This window comes from Sinohyriopsis cumingii, chromosome 11 (genome assembly GCF_028554795.1).
Source record: "Sinohyriopsis cumingii isolate HCF-2022 chromosome 11, ASM2855479v2, whole genome shotgun sequence".
Classification (NCBI taxonomy): Eukaryota; Metazoa; Mollusca; class Bivalvia; order Unionida; family Unionidae; genus Sinohyriopsis; species Sinohyriopsis cumingii.
Genome location: NC_142971.1, coordinates 8801236 through 8821187, shown reverse-complemented (window position 1 = coordinate 8821187; position 19952 = coordinate 8801236). Strand labels below are relative to the sequence as shown.

The window sequence follows — 19952 nt, the reverse complement described above, 5'->3', positions numbered from 1 at the left end:
TTGTATGTAGAAAAGTTTCCAGATAAGGGTTGTTTTAAATTCTGACATGCCCTAAACAAATTACATACCTTCATGTAAATGGGACTGACTGACTTTAAAAAAGGAAATCCACCTTCCACATTACATTTTTATCACAACACTTTTTACATATCCATAAAAACAAAAAGGGATCTCGACACAAGCTCAATAGTACAAGGGTTTTAACCACCACCCCCATTGTCTTCACTCTAAACATAATATGTTCATGATCTCAACCCATTTTAGTGTAAAGTTTGTATTGTGCACCCAGTGTAAAAAGTCAGCTTTCTTTTAAATATGTTCCGGACTGTAAAAGTTAAATGGATAAAAGTAAGCATTATGTAATGTTTGAATTTCATTATCATTTTTTTTTAATATTTAATAATAATAGAACTTAAATTTGTTATCTTCTTAATTTTTTCTTTTTATCCTATTTAAGGCAGTGAGTGGAACCAGCAAATACTGGATATTCCATGCATACACTTGCACTGAAACAAAATAATTTGCTTTAAAAAAAAAAATTTTAAAAAAGGTTTAAATAAAAGAAACACATGCAACAGACAATATTTTATCTAAGTAATGACTTGAATTGTCAGCTAACTGAACTTTCTTGATTGCTGGAAATGTATGGAGTGGGTTTTCTTCATTTGCTTAATTATTTATCTGGGTTTTTAAGTATGTGGTTTGGATCAACTATGAAATCTGCAAATATTGACACCACAAAAAAAATTGACACTACAGTATCAAGTCATGCATCTACTGGAATTCACTACCTTTGTTACAATCATGGTTCCAATGCTTTTTTAAAGATAAATTTCCAGTTCATTTCCATGATGAATTTTTTTCAAGGATCATATATGATCATTACTCAGACCTGCCAACCCTGATGTGACTGTCTCAGTAAGGCAGTTGATTTTTTTTATGAGTTTTCAACAATATGTAACAAAATATCATAAACTGCTTTATAACACTGGAAAACATATTTTGTTTAAAAAGTTCAATATTCGAAACATGCTGCAACGGTTATATTCAAGAATCTGACTATTACTTTCTTCTGTACAGATTATTAAAACTATTTAAGAGGCTAAGTTTCCATTTCATCTTCTACACGCATTGTTTGCTGGATGCCATTTAAAAAAAATTCTATAATCAACAGTTTGATCATCCAAACGCTTCACATGAACAAAATATGTGCAGCTTAAAGCGTCTAAGGTACTGATGCAAACTAGTCTGGTTCCCTGACTGATTCCACTAATTTTACCATGAAACCAGGATCCAAATCAAACATGGATGAACTAATTATCCGAATTTTCAGCAACAATCATTTTTCAGTAGTTTTTGCTTTTATTCCACAAGTCCATATTTTATGGGTGATTTTCATAAGACTTATGGCAAAACTGTAAGATTTGGCAGGTCTGCAATACTGTTTTAAATAAAGAACATTTTAGCTTATGCAACATGCATTTTTTAAATCAAAAGGTGTTTCTACTTTAAGACTCTCCAAAAATATCTGATCATGCAATAAACGACACAATGTATCACATCAAACAAATTTGACACAATGTATCACATCAAACAAATTTGACTACTGTATATTCCTAAAAAGTGGCACATAAAGTCATTTCAATTTACAGAATACAAATTCTAACTTTGCTGACCTGTATTATGCTGGTATGAGGAAACAGCATAATGAACAAAAAGTTTTATTTTCCTTTCAAGCTCTTAATTCTAAAACAATCAGGATAATCAGTTGTAGATCAAGACAGAAAACTACATGCATGTTACACATAGTAAATATTTCCTATCACAATATGAAAAATCAATAAATGCAAAGTATTAGAATCTTATTTTATAAAGATCTTTTTTTACTCATGAACAAGATTTTTCAAACAACCTAAACTCTTTAAGACATTTGGTTACAAGTCCATCATTTAAAAAACAACATTTACAAAAGGGTTGATTCAAATTTTGACGTAAAGACTTTCAAAATTATATATTACTGTATAAACAAGGACAGAATTTTCTGCAACATCAACATATGTCTCCTTGTAATCCAATAAACAAATCGCCAAATCTGTATTGTTACTCACAGGAACTTATATCATTTCCTAATATATAATACAACGGATTACAGGTTAGCACCTAAGTTCAACTCAAAGATTCAACATTTTATGCAAATTTTTTATACTTAAAACGAATGGCAGTTCGTTTTCTGATACAGGTTTTCTTCAAATACTCTCATCACATTTTTTTTACAATGGGATATTTATGTTGGAGTGTGGGGTCAGAGCAATTGCCTATTGAAAAATTGAATTTGCTGCCACCGTGTGGTAGCAGCATATCGTAGTCATTTACCAGCAGGTCTAGCAAACTTAATGTTACATCAAGTCATACCTGCATGAAATCGATAGGAAAATAATTTTCTAAAAATGGCAAGAATTATAATCATGTCTTTAATCCACTGACCTACTAAACAAAACTACAGCATAGATGAAATCTGACCCAGTACTTGCCATTTGCATTACTAGTCACATGATTACACAAATCTCAAACTATGACATCAGAAGTCCAATAGTCACTTTATAACAATAACAAACTCATTTCTAGTGTTGTTGTACACAAATTCAAATATATTAAATGAAAGTCAGATACTGTAAAAACCAAGGGGAACATATAATTCTCAACATATTTTATTTCAAGAAAAACAACCAGAAACCTGTTGCAATCACAGCATCTGGCCAGTCAAATTCATCAAGCAAAGGGCACATATCAACATAGTAGTCATGTGATACAGCAAAACCCAGGTAGTTGTTCTCAGAAGAAACATATTGAGAATTTTGAGATCTTTTGGGTTTATTTATTACAAGCAGGTACAACTTTCTTTTAATATTTCTTTTTTTTTCTACAACAATAAAACAGGCAATCACGTGACTAATGGACCTATGATATCATGAACATTTGAGTTTCATCTTGTCTATAAGCAGATTAAAGTCACAATGAATGTGATACTCTCAATTTCTGAGAAAATAAACAATTTCATGCAGACATGGCTTGAAGTAACAGTGTTAAAGTAAGCAGCTATGCTTTGCTGCCACCATGTTGGCTTCTTGTGATGCTAGACTGGTTTTCATAACTTCCATTTAAGAAATGATATAAATCTTGAGCTGTCTATGAAATAACCAATCTACCAGATAAATCTTATTCATTGAGCATTTGGATTGACTATACAAATATGTTTATGGCAAGCACCCAAATGATCCAAAGTGTAACATTATGGTCAGAACTCAATAAATTTAACACGCTATCAGTTCGGATATGCCTCAGTTACATAGATTATTTCTGTCATCAAGTGGTAACAGAAAATTCCTTGGTTTTACAGACTTTCATCAATATTTGCAAAATTCAAGGACTTATGACTGTTGGGGGGAAAAAACTATCATTTCTCCTGACTTTTTCCAGATTTCCTTGTAGTGTGGGAACCATGGATAATGATTGGACTGTCTCATCACTGCACCTAGTGTAACCACATTTGAGATACTTACATTCTCCAGAACTGTGCTTTCTCTACTCTCTTTGTCTTCATCATCAGAGCCTGTCTTCGATGCAGCTTTTCTGCAGCAAATCATGCAATGAATGATCAAATCTATTAATGCCCTGGTCCCAGATTCAAATAAATCCTCAGACTGTTTGAACTATCAGCATTATCCGAAACTACATTTGAGAATAACTCTTGAGACAAAAATTTGAACTTTTAGTGAAGATAGATTCAGTTAAGTCTTGCTTTTCATCAAGGTCAAAGCTTATAAAATGCAAAGCTATATTTGAAAACTTATTTGTACATTGTGAATTACCATTGATACAATCCTGAGAACAATTATAAGTTAGAGCCATACAGCTTTAGCAACCTGTTTATTTTTGGTTCCTCTACTGACATACCAAACAAATATCAAATATTTATACTCTGATGACAAATGAGGAGGTATTGCCATCATGAAACCTTTATTCACCATTTCAAGTAAAAAAAAATGCTAATCCAGACTTTATAATATTACTTGAAATTTACAAATGCTGATTGGTCAGGATGTTTCTTAGCAAAGGTTGGAGTCTCTGTGTGTGTGTGTGTGTGTGTGTGTGTGTGTGTGTGTGTGTGTGTGATTCAGATTTTTAAAGTAGCTTTAACAATTTTTCAGTCATATTGCTACGATGTCTGCAGTGAGACAGCTTATATTGATGTCTAGCACTGGGGCATCATGCTGCAGACATGTAGCATCAGGTCCTACCCAGTCACATTATCCTGACACCAGTCCTAACACTAACCTCTTAATGCTGAGAACCTACTGAGGCAACTGTTAGTACCATTTTTTTAAAGTGTTTGGTATGACTCAGCCAGGGTTTGAACCTGTAACCACCTGCATCCGAGGTGGATGCTCTAATCACTAGGCCACTGGAGCGCTATAGTTGGAGTCTAGTCAAGTTTTATGATGGATGATTCTGAGTTTGAGCCTGAGTATCATGCTCAGAAGTTTTGAAAATACAATACAGCTATTCAAGTACTCAAATTCTTTCTCTCCATCAAGTCTTTATATACTGTAATGTGAATATAGTTTTACTTATCCAATCAAATTCTTTTTTCCATCGAGTCTTCATACACTGTATTGAAAATATAGTAGAATTTATCATCTAATCAAACTTTTTTCCCATTATATACCATTTTCTTTCATGTTATTCTACAAAACTTAAATTTTCAAGTTTTACAGATGGCAACCTTGAACATAAAGAGACTACCGTTTTGCTGGTTTCCTTCCTCTCTTCTTTCCTCCATCTAGTACCTTGCTAACAGAAGGGGCAGGAAATGCAGGGACAACACTTTCTTCCAAGTCAAAAGTTGCTGCTGGGGGCTTGAAGTTTGGACATGCTGGAAAGTGTACATGAATTCTGTGTATAACATTTATTTTTAACAGGAACTGTCAGAGGACAGAATCGCTTGCCTGCAGACCAATAACTGACGAAGCCTGGATTATTCCAATTTCTATGGTAAATCCTAGCTTGTTATCTGATTGCTTTTTAACTTTTTTTCATAATAAAGGTTTAGGATCATAAAACCATTCCAACAGCTTAGCTCAACTTTTGGGGGAACAATTAATTAGACATTTTATACTGGAATTTCAGCAAATACTTGAAGTGTGCAAATTGGGTAATATAAACAAAGCACACTAATCTGATTACTATTCACCATAATCAATAAACATACATATACATGTATCTCTACAGTTAATAATGCACAAAAAACTGATATAAAAAAATTAATTTGAGAAAAGTCAATGAAGCTCACATTGACCTACTTTTGGAATACTGATGTCATACATACCTGTGACCTATTTTTCAATAGATGATCTGGTACTCAGTATAATGGACCCATAGACAAACCTATATGGCTGTACACTATAAGCTGTATGACAAATGCCCCAGGTAACAAAGTTACAAAAATGTGAACTGTTGGTCAATGTGAAGAAAGACCATGTACTTCCTACTTAAGACCAGAAATTTAAATGCATATTTTTCACCTAGAATAAAACCCTGAACATGAACTACAAACTGCTGCTTTACATAAAATAAACCTTCAACATATACTTTAACCGTCTACAATGAGCACACATTAAGTATAATTTTTAACATCAACTTTTCTCACAAAATTGCAAAGCAGAAAAAATAAATCAAAAGCATTAAATAAAATTAAGCATATGCTAATGAACTCAAGTAATGATATTTAAATTAAAGGTCCTTCATATGAGACAGGCAAGGTAAATAATGATTTAAAATGTATGACCTTCAAAGTGTTGATTGCCACAGAATGATTTGTCTTACATGTGTAATAATTCATTCCTACTACGAAAATATCCCATCAAGAGGCATAGGTAATATTGGGCAATAAAACAACTTGAAACAATCCATCAAGAGGCATAGGTAATATAGGGCAATAAAACAACTTGAAACAATCCATCAAGAGGCATAGAAACTATAGGGCAATAAAACAACTTGAACTAAAACTATTAAGCAACTTTTTCATGCCGTGACCACGACCACAAGAACAAAGGGGTTAGCAAATGTGTCACAGAATGAATTATGTAAGCGTCATGATTCATCCCATATAGGAAGCAAGTCCATCAATGTGTTAAGAAAATAAAAACAAATGAAGACACTGTAACAATAAACTATTAAAAAATTATCTATGCCCTTGACCCCAAGGTAAAAGAATAAGTATACATGTTATGGAATGAACAGTCAATAAACTATTAAAAAATTCTCTATGCCCTTGACCCCAAGGTAAAAGAGCAAGGAAGCATGTTATGGAATGAATTGTCACAGCATAGTAATGATTTATGCCAAGTATGATTAGAATCTCTCGCTTGGTTTAGAAACTATATACAAATGAAAATCTTAACCAAAATCTTAGCAAACAATTTACAAGGCACAAGAGATGCTGCCACTAAGCAAGTTGTTACATATATTTGATTTAATTTATATTTGATTTAAGTTGCGTTTGATTTGATTGTTTGTGGGTTTTGGAGTCTTTTTATTTTCTTTACATGTCAATATTATATAATTTTGTTTACTACAGTTTGACCTGAGTGTACCTTAGATACCTAATAAAAGAAACACTTGTTTCTATTTTTGACTTAGTTCCTGGCCTAGATTGAGGATCAAGTAAACAACTTTTTTCTAGGAGTTAAATGATTGCTCCTTATCAAAGACATACAGGAGCTGTGTGACTTTTACATGTAAACATGATCGCGTCATCCTCTATTTCATAAATAGGCATTTCCAAAATTGCGAAATATTTAGTATTAATAGTGATGTTTTGAGAGAGAGATCTCAGAGTCCGGGCTTTTAAACACTTCATGTCAAGTTGTTTTCTTCTGTTGTGACCAGTATTGAAATTGTGAGTTTTTGAGTTATAAGTTTCTTCAGATAATTTGGACTCTAAAAGATTAATTAATTTCTCTGTAAATATTATTATATTCATACAGAACTCTTGAACAAAGACTTTTGTTGAAAATTTTATTTGGATTTCCAAGACCGGAGGATTAATTATGTTTGTACAAGGAACTGTAGATGTCAACACAGTACAGGCTACAGCATACGCCATCGCCTTCCATCTTGGTTTCTTCGTCAGGACTCAACCTTGGAATCATTAGAACATTTCAATATAAGGACTTCAAAAATGTTGTTTGTAGATTATTCTTGCATTATTTTTGGATTTGATTCTGGAAACCGTAAGTTCTCATATTTTTTCATTTTTACAGTATTTTTCCAGGGAAATAAATTATTTGTTATTTTTTTCAAAGCTTGTTGTTTTCACGCTTTCTTTTGTTACTGTTTATTCGAGCCTAAACATGTAACATAAGAATATTGATTAAAATGTCTCACTTCCCACTAATGAGGGCTCGGCTAAAAATCATTCATGCAATCCAAGGAACAAAAAACTAGATGTGCACAAGCAGGACTTGAAAATGTGTACACCTCAAAAGAAATAGCAAGCGAAAATTTAGCTAAGTGCTCTTTCTGACCAATCCACCCATTCAGGACAATAAAAAAACTGAACCAAAACTCTCTAAGGAAAAGTGGTGAAAAATATAAGTGCAAGGAACAAAAAGATATGGAAAAACGTTTTTTATATATGTTACACATAAAAATTAAAAAGTCTGATAAAATTTCTTTAAATTCTAATGGGCAAAGCAAAGACATAAAATTCTCAGGAAAAGTATTCCCTATATAAAAATTACTTTTATATGAATTTAGTGAACAAGTGGATCTTCAGATATTTTGTTCAATCCCTGTGTTCATGTGAGTAAAGGAGAGAGTGATAGCTAATGAACTAGCCTTCTTTACTACAGAGTAAAAGTTCCAGGAAATATTTAAGAACAATACAATTTTAACTTATATTATTAAGTACCAGTCCATAGATATGATAAAATACACATAAACTACCAGGCAAAGTGAAAAAAATCCTTATATCAGCAAACATTATATCATACATGTACCTTTGAGGCACAACTGTAACTTGTCCCGTAGTGTGGTGATGTTATGTAGTCTTGTAATAACTTTCCATTTCATCTCTGGGTCTGTCTGGTTTGCAAACCCATTTATAATCTGTCAAATTAATTAGAGAACAATTTTTTAAAAAGTAATTGCAACACGATAGTTCAATGCATACAAAAAACTTGGCAATACAACTAAATCTATTAAATTGCATTTAATTTTCTCTCAGCAGGCTAGGTTTTGGGAAAAGATGGTCACTAAGGTGGAGGAAACTGGAATATTGAGGAAGTATGATTACCATCTATATTCATCCATAACTAGTGGTTAGACTGAAAACAACATAGACTCTAATTTGCTACTGCATACTGCATTGGCAAATCAGGGTCTTTATTGCTTATATTACTAATTAATTCTAACAAACTGCCGATACCTACAGGCACATTATACAACAGCAGATCTGGTTCTATGCTGTTGGATCCGTTTTATAAACGAGCATACTCTGTAGTTGATCTGATATGAAGATAATTAACATCAATAATGTTGCCCATTCAGATTTTCTAACAACATTCATTTCACATGAATCAAAATATAGCATCTTAACAGCAGACATCATGATTAGCATATATAACTGTGTATAATTTGGATCAAACTGCAAACACAGGCCCATATCTACCAGCACATTATGTGATGGCCTACCAAGATTATCTTGTTTGCAGTTGGATAAAATTTATACAAAGTATATATACTAGTAACGAAACTAACAAAAGCCTAAAGTTGTATCGTGATATCGCTAATTTTTTATAATAGTGCTGCAATATCACAATTTTAATATTAGCAATGAATCATTCTCTACCATGTACACTAAAACCAAGTGCCTGGCAAAGAGCCATGATCAAACTTACATCTCAAGGAAAATTTCATTTACCCACCCCCCCACCAACCACTGTCTGCAAACTCTTCTGATATGTATCACTTGAAATGTCATGATGCTGATGTACATGGCTACTTATGGAAAATGTGTTACTCTTACTAAAATGGCAATATAATATGCATTGCATTGGAAATATAAAACACTAATGATTATATGTCAGCTTTAATATCATCCCACCAGCATTACCACCCACCCCACCCCCAAAAGTGCACCTTTTTCTAAAAATACCTGTATTATCACATGTATTGTTCTTAGAGCAAATTTTCCTGTACATAATTGTCTAAGGGAATATACTGTTGGTTGTTTGTGGATCAATATGGAACTTGCTTTTTGATCACAGTCATGTCCTTTTGAATGGGATTGCCCTGACACAGAAGTCTGTGCACAGTTTGACTGAGTAAGTCTGAATACCATAAGGATGGTGAATGATCTACTGAACTAAATGCAAAATCATAATGTTCCCTACTTACCATGGTCATCCAAATTATTGTCAAAATTTATCCTTTAAGTCATGATACTGACTGATTCAGATTTTACAGGTCCAGTCAGCCATCTTCATTGGCAGATTTTATGTTATTTGTCTGTGAAAAGCCTAACGAATTTTGTCATTTACATATCAGAAATGTAAATTCTGTTTTGTAATATAAACTGCAAAGTATAAATGCTTTTCATAATTTATAATGATGAGGAAATTTTAGTATTTCATGGTCCTCATATATGAAAGAAATTCTACATGTCACATATTTCTCTATTTTAAGGAAATTCTACATGTCACATATTTCTCTATTTTAAAGAAATTCTACATGTCACATATTTCTCTATTTTAAAGAAATTCTACATGTCACATATTTCTCTATTTTAAAGAAACTCTACACGTCACATATTTCTCTATTTTAAAGAAATTCTACATGTCACATATTTCTCTATTTTAAAGAAATTCTACATGTCACATATTTCTCTATTTTAAAGAAACTCTACATGTCACATATTTCTCTATTTTAAAGAAATTCTACATGTCACATATTTCTCTATTTTAAAGAAAGTCTACATACCGTTTTCACAACTTATATTTCTTTAGTTGAAATGATTCAATGCTGTGTTAATCTGTTTTGCAAGTAAATTATTTGTCTCAACTAATTTAACAATACAGAACCTGTTCTCCAAGTAAAATCGATCCTCAGGTAATTCAATTAGTGTTCCATGCTATAAGTCATTAATATTTTAAGTAAAAGAATAGCTTGTAACATCATTAAAATATTAAGTATCTTGAAATTTTTACCAAGTATTCTATGAATACTGTCTTCAGATGCTTAGTGATCGAGAATCATAGCATTAATTGGATGGAAAACACAGCTGCTACATGCAAGACCTTTTCCTATAAGTCTATATACACCTGTAAACATTACAAAGTGTGATAGAATAAATACTGCATTCAATCCTCTATTTCCTAAATTTTGGATTCATTCAACATTTTGACCAAAACTATGGCCATAATCATTAGCATTTCCTCATCAATTATCCACACTTTATTTTCTCTTCCCCTATGATTTCATGTTTTACCTATTTCCAATACAATCAACTAGATACTACCTACATTCTCTTATTTAAGTCAGGAACTATGTTCTAATTACTAGTATGTCATACTGGTATTGAATAATTTCCTCTCCTAAACGTGTCCACACAGAAAACTGTTCAAAACTTTATCACCAGAAATTTATTTATCTATTGCCATTATCATCTTTGCATCTTGCCTGAGATTGGCATTATAATGGAGCAGGCAAGATGCCTGGAATGAGACAAACTTGAGTCAAAGTAATGTGATTTCAAAGTTTTGCCTGAATACAGCAAATGATGCAGCTGAATGGACTTCAAAAACTGTGACAAAGGACCACTGCAATTGCCTTTACATTTAAAATGTGATACCTACAAATTCCTATTCACAGGCAATGATAAAAATGGTACTACCTCTATGAACCAATTGATGGCAAAGAAAAGAACTGCGCAAATAGTATCTTTTTCTTTTGCTGATAGAGACTCAAACTTTTCATAGATGTCATCCTTCATCAAATAAAGGGGACAACCTGTAATAAAAGAAATATTCAGATCATATTAAAAAGTGTTTTTCTTTGCAGAGATGCTGCCAGGAATTTTCTTAAGAAGGGGAGGACATACCACCACCTACCTCCAGAGAGGGAAATGTGGGGAGCGGGGTATTTGCATATATATGCATACCTAACTTGCCTCTGAACATGGAAAATGGTCTATATGACCGACTTGTACCTGAATAGTCTTCAGTTTATTCACTGTTTCTGATGTTATGGGCAGTGTGAATTCTGTTTTGTGAACCGAATCCCTCTAACTATCTGCTGTTTGGAATGGAGAACCACTGCAATATTGGCCAATTTAAACAAATCTGGAAACTGGCCTTTATGTTAATCAAACATAATAGTCCACAACTCGATCATGTTGTACCTGGAATATTTGTTTTAGGATCACATTTGTTACAAGGTTGTATTCAGCTAAGTCTGCAGCCATTGAAAAACATGGGTTAACCTATGCAACCATTTTCATTAGTAAATGGATTATCTTTTTATATTCTCGACAGAGAACACACGACATCCTCCTTTTTTTTACTTTCCTTAGCCAACTCTGTGTGTGTGTGTGTGTGTGTGTGTGTGTGATTTGGATTTATAACATAGCTTTAACAATTTCTGTCATATCGCTACAATGTCTGCAGGTAAACTGTAACTACTCAACCATTTATCTTGGAATTTCTGTTCCTGTTCTTCCTTTTCTCAGCCTCCACTTTCCCTTCTATGTGCTGTCAACAAGGTGTCAACTATTTCTGTTTTATCAGTGTTTGCGACATCTTCAGTTCTGATCAGAACATGAGAGCTTTCCTCCTGCACTATAGTATTGACTGTAGCAAATGATCTTACCATAAAACAAAATCAGTTATCTTCCGTTTTGTCATTCATAAAATTTGCTGCTTGTAATGCTCTTTAAAGTTCTGTTAGGCTGATCAATGGATCAATTTGCTATACCCCTCTAGAAGACAATTAAATCAGAACCTTGAGATAATTTCTGTAAAAACTGCAACAGATCTCAATCATACAGTTGCATGTATTCAAACACTGAATATACATTAATATAGCTTGATTGAGAACAATACAAATATGAACAAACAAGATTTACGTTGACGAACCTTCACTTTCACATTATGATTTTTTATTTAAAAAACTATGCACACTGGGTACAACAAATTGCAGGATCCGTAAATAATTCCCATTGGTTTTGAGAACTTATGTGACTAGTGATTGTTGTTTTAGAAACACTGTGATGCTGCAGCCTGACAACATCTCTGTCTTTATCTATTCAAGTAATTGTACACTTTATCTTTCAAATGCACCCCACAAAACTAATTTAGTGAATTTTTAAAAGTGTATTTTACTGTTGTAGGTGTTTAAATAAATATATACTTGTATTGTTATTTCAACTTTTAAAAAAATGGCACATATGGTCGAAACCAATTTTTGGAGTGAAATGTTTCCCAATAAAATTTGAAGTTCATCACATAAGTCGCATATCCAGCCTTCACAACTTGTTTTTTTAAAGCAATAAAACTGCTGTCTCCCCTTAGATCGAGGCACTGGTGCCAAATCCAGTCCATACTTCAGTTACTAAATGAACAGATATGCAGACTCTCACATTTTTAAAATGCAACTGCAGGAAGACTAGGAATGTTGTGCAAATATTATGTTAAGTATTACCATATTTACCGTATATGTTGGGACACTATTTGTTGGGACACCATAAATGAATTTTAAAAGTAATGTTTTTGTGCACTGTATGTTCTGGGACACATATTTTTCTAGTTGTAAGGTGTGAGACACCTTTCAAATCATTTGAAAATTACATGTTGGAAACTGCACTCCAACTGAAATTTTATTTTATGGTCTATTATTTTGGCACATGAATACTTTTTTAGCTTTCTCATATAGCGAAAAATTGTTAGAGGCAACACACCACCTGAAGCAGAAACTGCAAGAACAAAAGATTTTTTTAAATCTGCACTAGTCTTGCTAATTCTCACACTTTTGACACCCATCTTATCATCAGTCCATCCAGGAATGCGATCAAAGTACACTAGAGTTTCATCCATGTTAATGATCATATTGTCGGCAAAATCATCTGCTTCTCTTCTGGCCTTCACGAATTCATCACATGATTTTATTTTCTCCAATTCTTCTGGATGATGCTGGGTCATCGATGTTCGTGCACGAAACACTATATTGTGTAACTTTAAAACCTGTTCCATTGTTTCACTTTATTGTCAACATTTTCGTGAATACTGGTGAAAAGGAACCAAAGTTAGCTTCCATATCTTGGCCATCTTTGTATATTCAAAAATAAAATAAATTAAAAAATCGGCACACTTAAAAGAATCCATAGTCAGCTTTCGAAGTCAGCTTGCTTTGCAATAAAATAACCTCTGTATTGATATCCTTTAAAAAATTAATTGAGGTCTTTGTTTCGACTTATATCCTACCTTCCCAGATGACGAAATGTGTCTGAGATTGTGGAATAGTACCTTTTATAGTAATGGGGAACTAACTTCTCTTCAAAAAGGCCAAGGAGAAAGTTAGCTGTCTGAAGTATCAAAGCTTTTAACAGTGTGATGTGTTTCTGCTTTTACCATTAGAACAAAACCCTCCATTTTCCTTAGTATCCTTTCAAAGTAGTGGGCTTTCTTTCCTGATTCTATCCACCAACTAAGAATTATTTTCAACCATTGGCTTGCTTTGATATGAGCCTGGAGTGAAGGTTCAACAATTTTATGTTTGTATAAAGTACCTGAGCAGTTGAAACAGACCAAGATTTTCCTAGGAAATTCCAATGCTAAGTTTCATAAATCATCTATCCATGATCCATCCCCCTTGAGAGCAATCAGCTCTAGATGGCACTCCAATTAACTTACTTTCTGCAAGAGTTTGGGGATCAGTGAGGTTGGATGGAAGGCACATGATTCAATTCATGGAAGGAGCATTAACTCTCAAGTCTTTTTATTTTGGGACTAGAGAAACAAAGGTGCATAACTTTGCCTTCCACCTTGTCACAAACAGAGCACGAGTGGTTGACCACAGCAGGTGCTCTGACAGTAAGGAATTTAGGAAATGGAAACAACCTTTAGCAGATGACAATAAGGATAACGTTGGATAATAAATCTGCCGATGAATCAAACTCTGACACTGTTTACAACAATCACATGATAGTCAAGGACTTCAAAACTTTTTTTGGCGGTTAAGATAATGAGGATAAAATTTGACAGCTGCATTTGTAGAATATTCTGAATCACAAAAGTGTGAACATTACTTTTTCTGTTTATTTGTAAGACAGTTGTATATTATGAGATATTGCAAATCAGATCATTCTGGATTACCTATTTGTGACCTATAATTAAATTCATGGATTTATCATACAAATGGATTTAAAATGTTAGGCATTATAGATTCCATTACATGATGATGGAAAGAATGTTGTCAATTTATTTGTGACATATTACACTAATTAATATAACTGCATTTATTTTCATACTGGTTTTGTCTTTATTTGTCATATCTATTTATTCAGTTTGGCTTGTTTATATTTCCAGACTGAAAATTCCAACTCCCTGATGACAATTCACCCCTTACAGACAAATCTGATTTGCAACTATACCTCGAGGTGTAGGAAGGTCAAAAAGAAATGGGCTTTTTGCAGCCCTAAGAAAAAAGAGGGGGATCCAGTCAATCTGTATTCAACTACATACAGTTTGCCTAATTAATTATTATCAAGTAATGTATCTGAACAAGAAACTGTAAGATGATACATTTTTATATGGTAATTCTGCTTAATAATACAAATTTAAATGAGGTTTAACACATACATGAATTCACTTTACTTACACCACATTTTTGACATCAATTAAGGTCATAATCAACAATGTAAGATAAAGAATAGCGCATACCTAACAAGGCATCAATGTTTACCAAATCCCCACTCTGCCTCATCTCACAAGCTTGCAGCAGACGAAAATATGGGGACAAACAAACTGGGTCAGCTGAAGGACTGAAACAGATGAATGTGTTATGGTATCATTTATCATTATGAATGTGTTATGGTATCATATTAATCATTATGAATGTGTTATGGTATGTTTAATATTATGAATTTGTTATGGTATCATATTAATCATTATGAATTTGTTATGGTATCATATTAATAATTATGAATGTGTTATGGTATCATATTAAACATTATGAATTTGTTATGGTATCATATTAATCATTATGAATGTGTTATGGTATCATATTAATCATTATGAATGTGTTATGGTATCATATTAATCATTATTTGTTCTTGTGAATGTGTTATGGTATCATATTAATCATTATTTGTTCTTGTAGTGAAATGTGTCACTGATGTAAAAAGATTGTTTTTGTAATTTATTTGAATATAAATACTGAAACAGAAATTTAACAAAGAAATTGTTTATGCGACTGCACTACGCAAAGTAAAAAGCAGACAGTAGTAACCTGCATAAAAGAATGTGCTCAAATATTCTTAATTTTCATTTCATTGTATTTAACACTCCATGTGTTTAATATGCATTCTTTTTTTGTATCTCATTGTATTTAACACTGCATGTTTAATGTGTGTTCCTCTTTGGAATCCATCTCATTTTATTTAACACTCTGTGTGATTAATATAAATTCCTCATTTTTCATATACCTCTCACTGTATTTAACACATCATGCGTTTAATATACTTTCCTCTTTTTTTTTTATTAACCTCATTGTATTTAACACTCCATGTGTTTAAAATATGTTTCAAAGCAATGGAGAAATGGGGCATTGATGTCTGTTGATAGCAAATCGAAACAAAGTTACAATCTACCTTGGCATGCAGTGTCTGTTGGTGGGTAAAAATATCCAAAACATTTTTTAACCTTAAAACAATATAATAAAACATAATATCTATATCTGTTTGTGCAGATATAATGAAATATTTCATGAGTAGAGTGGAAATATTTTGTACTGTCACAAGTGATGAAACCACATTGTTTCCACTACACTCGTAAACATTTCCTTGAATGAACTCAACTAATCAGATAGCCTCTATACATTACGTATATTAAGTGAATCAGGTAATGGGCTAGAGAAATATAAGTGACAGAAAACTGTAACCAAGCAAGATAGTCAAACTGTGTCCCTAATATAATTTTTGGCCCACCCTAGGTGTAGAAACCAGGAGCAGGAGTGGTGATGAGAGAATGGGATTGTGACAATTATTACATTCCAAGTATGAAGTGAATCAGGTAAGGGCGCAATGAGATAGAAATGCTGGGAAATAAAATTTGCACTAATACTGTCACGGAAACACCAACATCACATGGTCAGCCAAAATGCTATGAGCCATTATAATGGGGGCATAATATGAAAAAAGAGAACACAAATTACAAAGATTTGCAAATGAAATTTTTTAACCCAAACATAAACTGTTGACACTGATGCCACAAATGAAAAAGAAAACACTTTCTACACTTTCCCATTAACATGGGCTTGACAATAAAAATACCTGTCCTTTTTCATCTTGGCTGCTTTATCTTGAGACTGAATCACACATGACAACAAGTTGATGGCTATAGCCCCGTCATTTTCCTCATCAAGACCAAACATTGGCTCAATGGAAAAGCCACCACACCTACAGAGATAAAGATGAATAGGAATCAGCTGAAACAAATGACACACATGGGTATCATTGAATGTCTGTATATTGCCTTCCAATGACATATCAATCTGCTTAAATCATGCATATTTGGGGACACAAATTTAGCACATGGTAATATATCAAGGTTTCAGTTAAATACAGCAACTGGTGTAGATGGTACGGGACTTCAGCAGCATTTTTATCATTATTATTAGCTGCAGTCATGCTGCATTTCCGAGAGAAACCTAGACAGTCCAATCATGCTTTGTTCAAATAAAAAATTTCAATGGTAATATTGCCTTTTTATTCATGCACTGTATTACCAAGTTTAAATCAGGCAGAAAAATAATTACAAGATTGGAAGCATTGCTCAATATTTACCGAACAGAAGGTTTGACAATGCTATAATTTCATTCTAAAATAGATATATTTGATGCAAAGAGAAATTCTCGCATGTACATGGTACAAAGTGGAATTCTTTTACACTAAATCCATGGGGTCGATAACATTTTGTATTTTTAATCATGTCATTTAAAAGTTTAAAAATGCATAGATTTGAACATAATTCTGATTTATGTACATCAATACATTAATATATTACCCAAACAACTTGATTTAAGGTAAAATTAATACCATGAATGGCACAATTGCATGTCTGCCCTTTGTTTAATAGCCCTACATATAGATAACTGAATCTTTTTGTATAGAAACCAATTTTCTTTTTTCACTCAGAATGACCTTAACCTTTGCTCTTTTGACCCCTGATATTGACAGGATTCTTCCTTACCTAACTACAAGTCATTCACAAAGTCTTACCTGGTCTGGTCTATGATGCATTGTGTGGAAATATGTTTCCTTCTCTCAGTCAGTGACTATGACCTTTGACCCCAAAATCAATAGCCTTCTTCCTTACCACAAGCAAAAGCTATCCACAACATTTGGCAAAGGTAGGATGTTCTTGCTGTAGGGTTTAATGTCATTTTTCAGCACAAGATAGGCTACACATGGTGGCCAGTATTAATGGCAGAGGAAGAACATGGGAAAACCCCCGAAAGAACCACCGACCCATGAGAAGCTACTGGCAAGCTTTCTCACATACCCACATTGGCTGATTCCGAGACTCGAACAGGAACAGAGAGAGGTGAAATTGCAGTGATCCGTAATGGAGAGCGCTTTAGACCACTTGGCCACTCAGGGCACCAGTAAAGGTAGGTCATGCAGATCTAACATTATTGCATAGAAACCATTTTTTGTTTTGTTGTTTTTGCTGTCAGTAACCTTGACCTTGTACCTTTTGATTCCAAATCAGCAGGGTTCTTCCTTACACCAAGTACAAGGTGTGGTAAAGATGACGGACAACTAAACCCTTTTTATTTTTTGTCAGTGTCCTTGATATTTGACCTTTTGTCTTGAAATTAATTGGGTTCTTCCTTACCCCAAGCACAAGCTAAAGATGGTTGAGAATCAGTTATTGTAATGAAACTATTTCACTCACAATGACCTTGATCTTTGAGATTTTGAGCCCAATAATTGATGTTCTTTTTTACCCCAAGTGCACGCCATCCACAAAGTTTGGTAACTGTACATGGTGGACCATTTAAGAGATTGAGTGGAATCTAACTGATAACAGACAGACAGATGGATTTTATGAAACAATATGCTCCACATTATGGAGGACATATAAAAAGAGGTTCCACTTCATACACATAAGCAATATAGAAAGTAACTGATCACATTACCCTTGTGATGTTTCCTCAAGATCCACAACATACTCATCTTGAAAATCAGCAGTCATGTTTTCAGATATCCAATCCTGAAACAGGTTGTTTCCATCAGTATTTTTTAATATTATCAAAGTAAAGTAAAAAAAACAAAGTTTTTGCTCTTTTTATCAGTTATATTGTCCTTCACAAAGCCCTCAGCATAGATGTTACAAAAATGTGTAAACACATATCCATTGGATTTAACAATCTAATCTTACTTTCTAAATCCAGTGATTCTATTTTTCCTCTGTGATCTTGGACATAATGAATTTGACCTGAATTAAACTGCACAAAGTTTCAGAGTAAGATGTTTCTTCAATAATACTTACTCAATCAAGATATGGTAGGAATACATTTACTACCTTACAAATCCAACCATCTCAAGCTAAAAAAGATGTTCACTACATTGATTTATAATGCATCTTTTGGCTTGTTTAAGTCACATAACTGTTAAAATGTTGTCTCCTTGCCAAGATGGAAATCAGACAAGAGTGATCTCCACTTGGATAGAAGTAATGGTGCTAAATCCAGTCACTTATTAGTTATTAGTGAATTGGATGTGCATGTTTTGTAAAAGATATAACTGCTGGGAGAACATGGGAGGATGTGCCTCTATTAAGATCAGTTAAGTATTATAAAAAAATGTACTTTACTTTAAAAACTGATTTTTACTTGCTGTACATTATCCAGTCATAATACACCTAAAAACCTGATAGCTCATGTTTGGATTACACACTAACCTGACTCTAACACAGAGTCAGATGTGGATCCAATTTCTCTTTTTCTTCTAGAAAATAGTAAAAGAATTGGGCAATATTTGTTAAACACGAAGAAAATCGCCAAAAAACAAGCAAATAAAACTTTCATATACTGCTCATTTTATTGTCAAAAACAACAGTTTAGGCCCAGAAATGATTCAACATCATAACATTTGCAACTTTTAATAAGAAAATATATATTTTGTTAAGTTTTCTATCCCAAAAAATTCTCAGTACACTATAAATAACAACATTAGACAATATTTTTACCTAGTGGTGGTGTCACATTAAGAAAGAATACCAGTTAAATAAATTTTATAAAGTGTAATTCATGTTTTAGTTCTATCGTTTAATTCAGTTCAGTGTCATAATCATAGATGCTATATACCCTCTTGTATTGAAATCTACTGTCAAAGCTATGTTTGCATGCATTTCACCTTTGATTTGTAGAAGTGTTTGTTGTATTATTACAATCAAGTAAAAGTATTATCGTGTTAATTATGTCTTTTGCATCAACCAAATAAATGGGGTTGAATAATTATAGAAAAAAGGTAAAAGGCATGCAAATCCTGCCCAGCTAGAGATCATGATAATGTAAGGTCAACAGATTTCATTTGATGAGTGGTACATTGCTATAAGCAACATAATTTAAATATCTAACATTAATCAGTAGTTTATTTAATTCAAAAAATT

General features: G+C 33.0%; 1 protein-coding gene across 1 annotated transcript in view; it reads right to left on the bottom strand.

Moving 5' to 3' along the window:
• The window catches only part of LOC149787586 (Fanconi anemia group D2 protein-like), a 172877-nt gene that overhangs the window by 85320 nt on the left and 67605 nt on the right, over nucleotides 1–19952 (bottom strand). Inside the window, exons 22-28 of the mRNA XM_089973764.1 lie at nucleotides 18478–18551; nucleotides 16607–16732; nucleotides 14997–15097; nucleotides 10955–11070; nucleotides 8061–8169; nucleotides 4804–4933; nucleotides 3561–3630 (exon numbers count right to left, since the gene is read on the bottom strand). Of these exons, the coding sequence (XP_089829890.1) occupies nucleotides 3561–3630; nucleotides 4804–4933; nucleotides 8061–8169; nucleotides 10955–11070; nucleotides 14997–15097; nucleotides 16607–16732; nucleotides 18478–18551 (726 nt within the window). The remainder of the gene's footprint in view (nucleotides 1–3560; nucleotides 3631–4803; nucleotides 4934–8060; nucleotides 8170–10954; nucleotides 11071–14996; nucleotides 15098–16606; nucleotides 16733–18477; nucleotides 18552–19952) is intronic.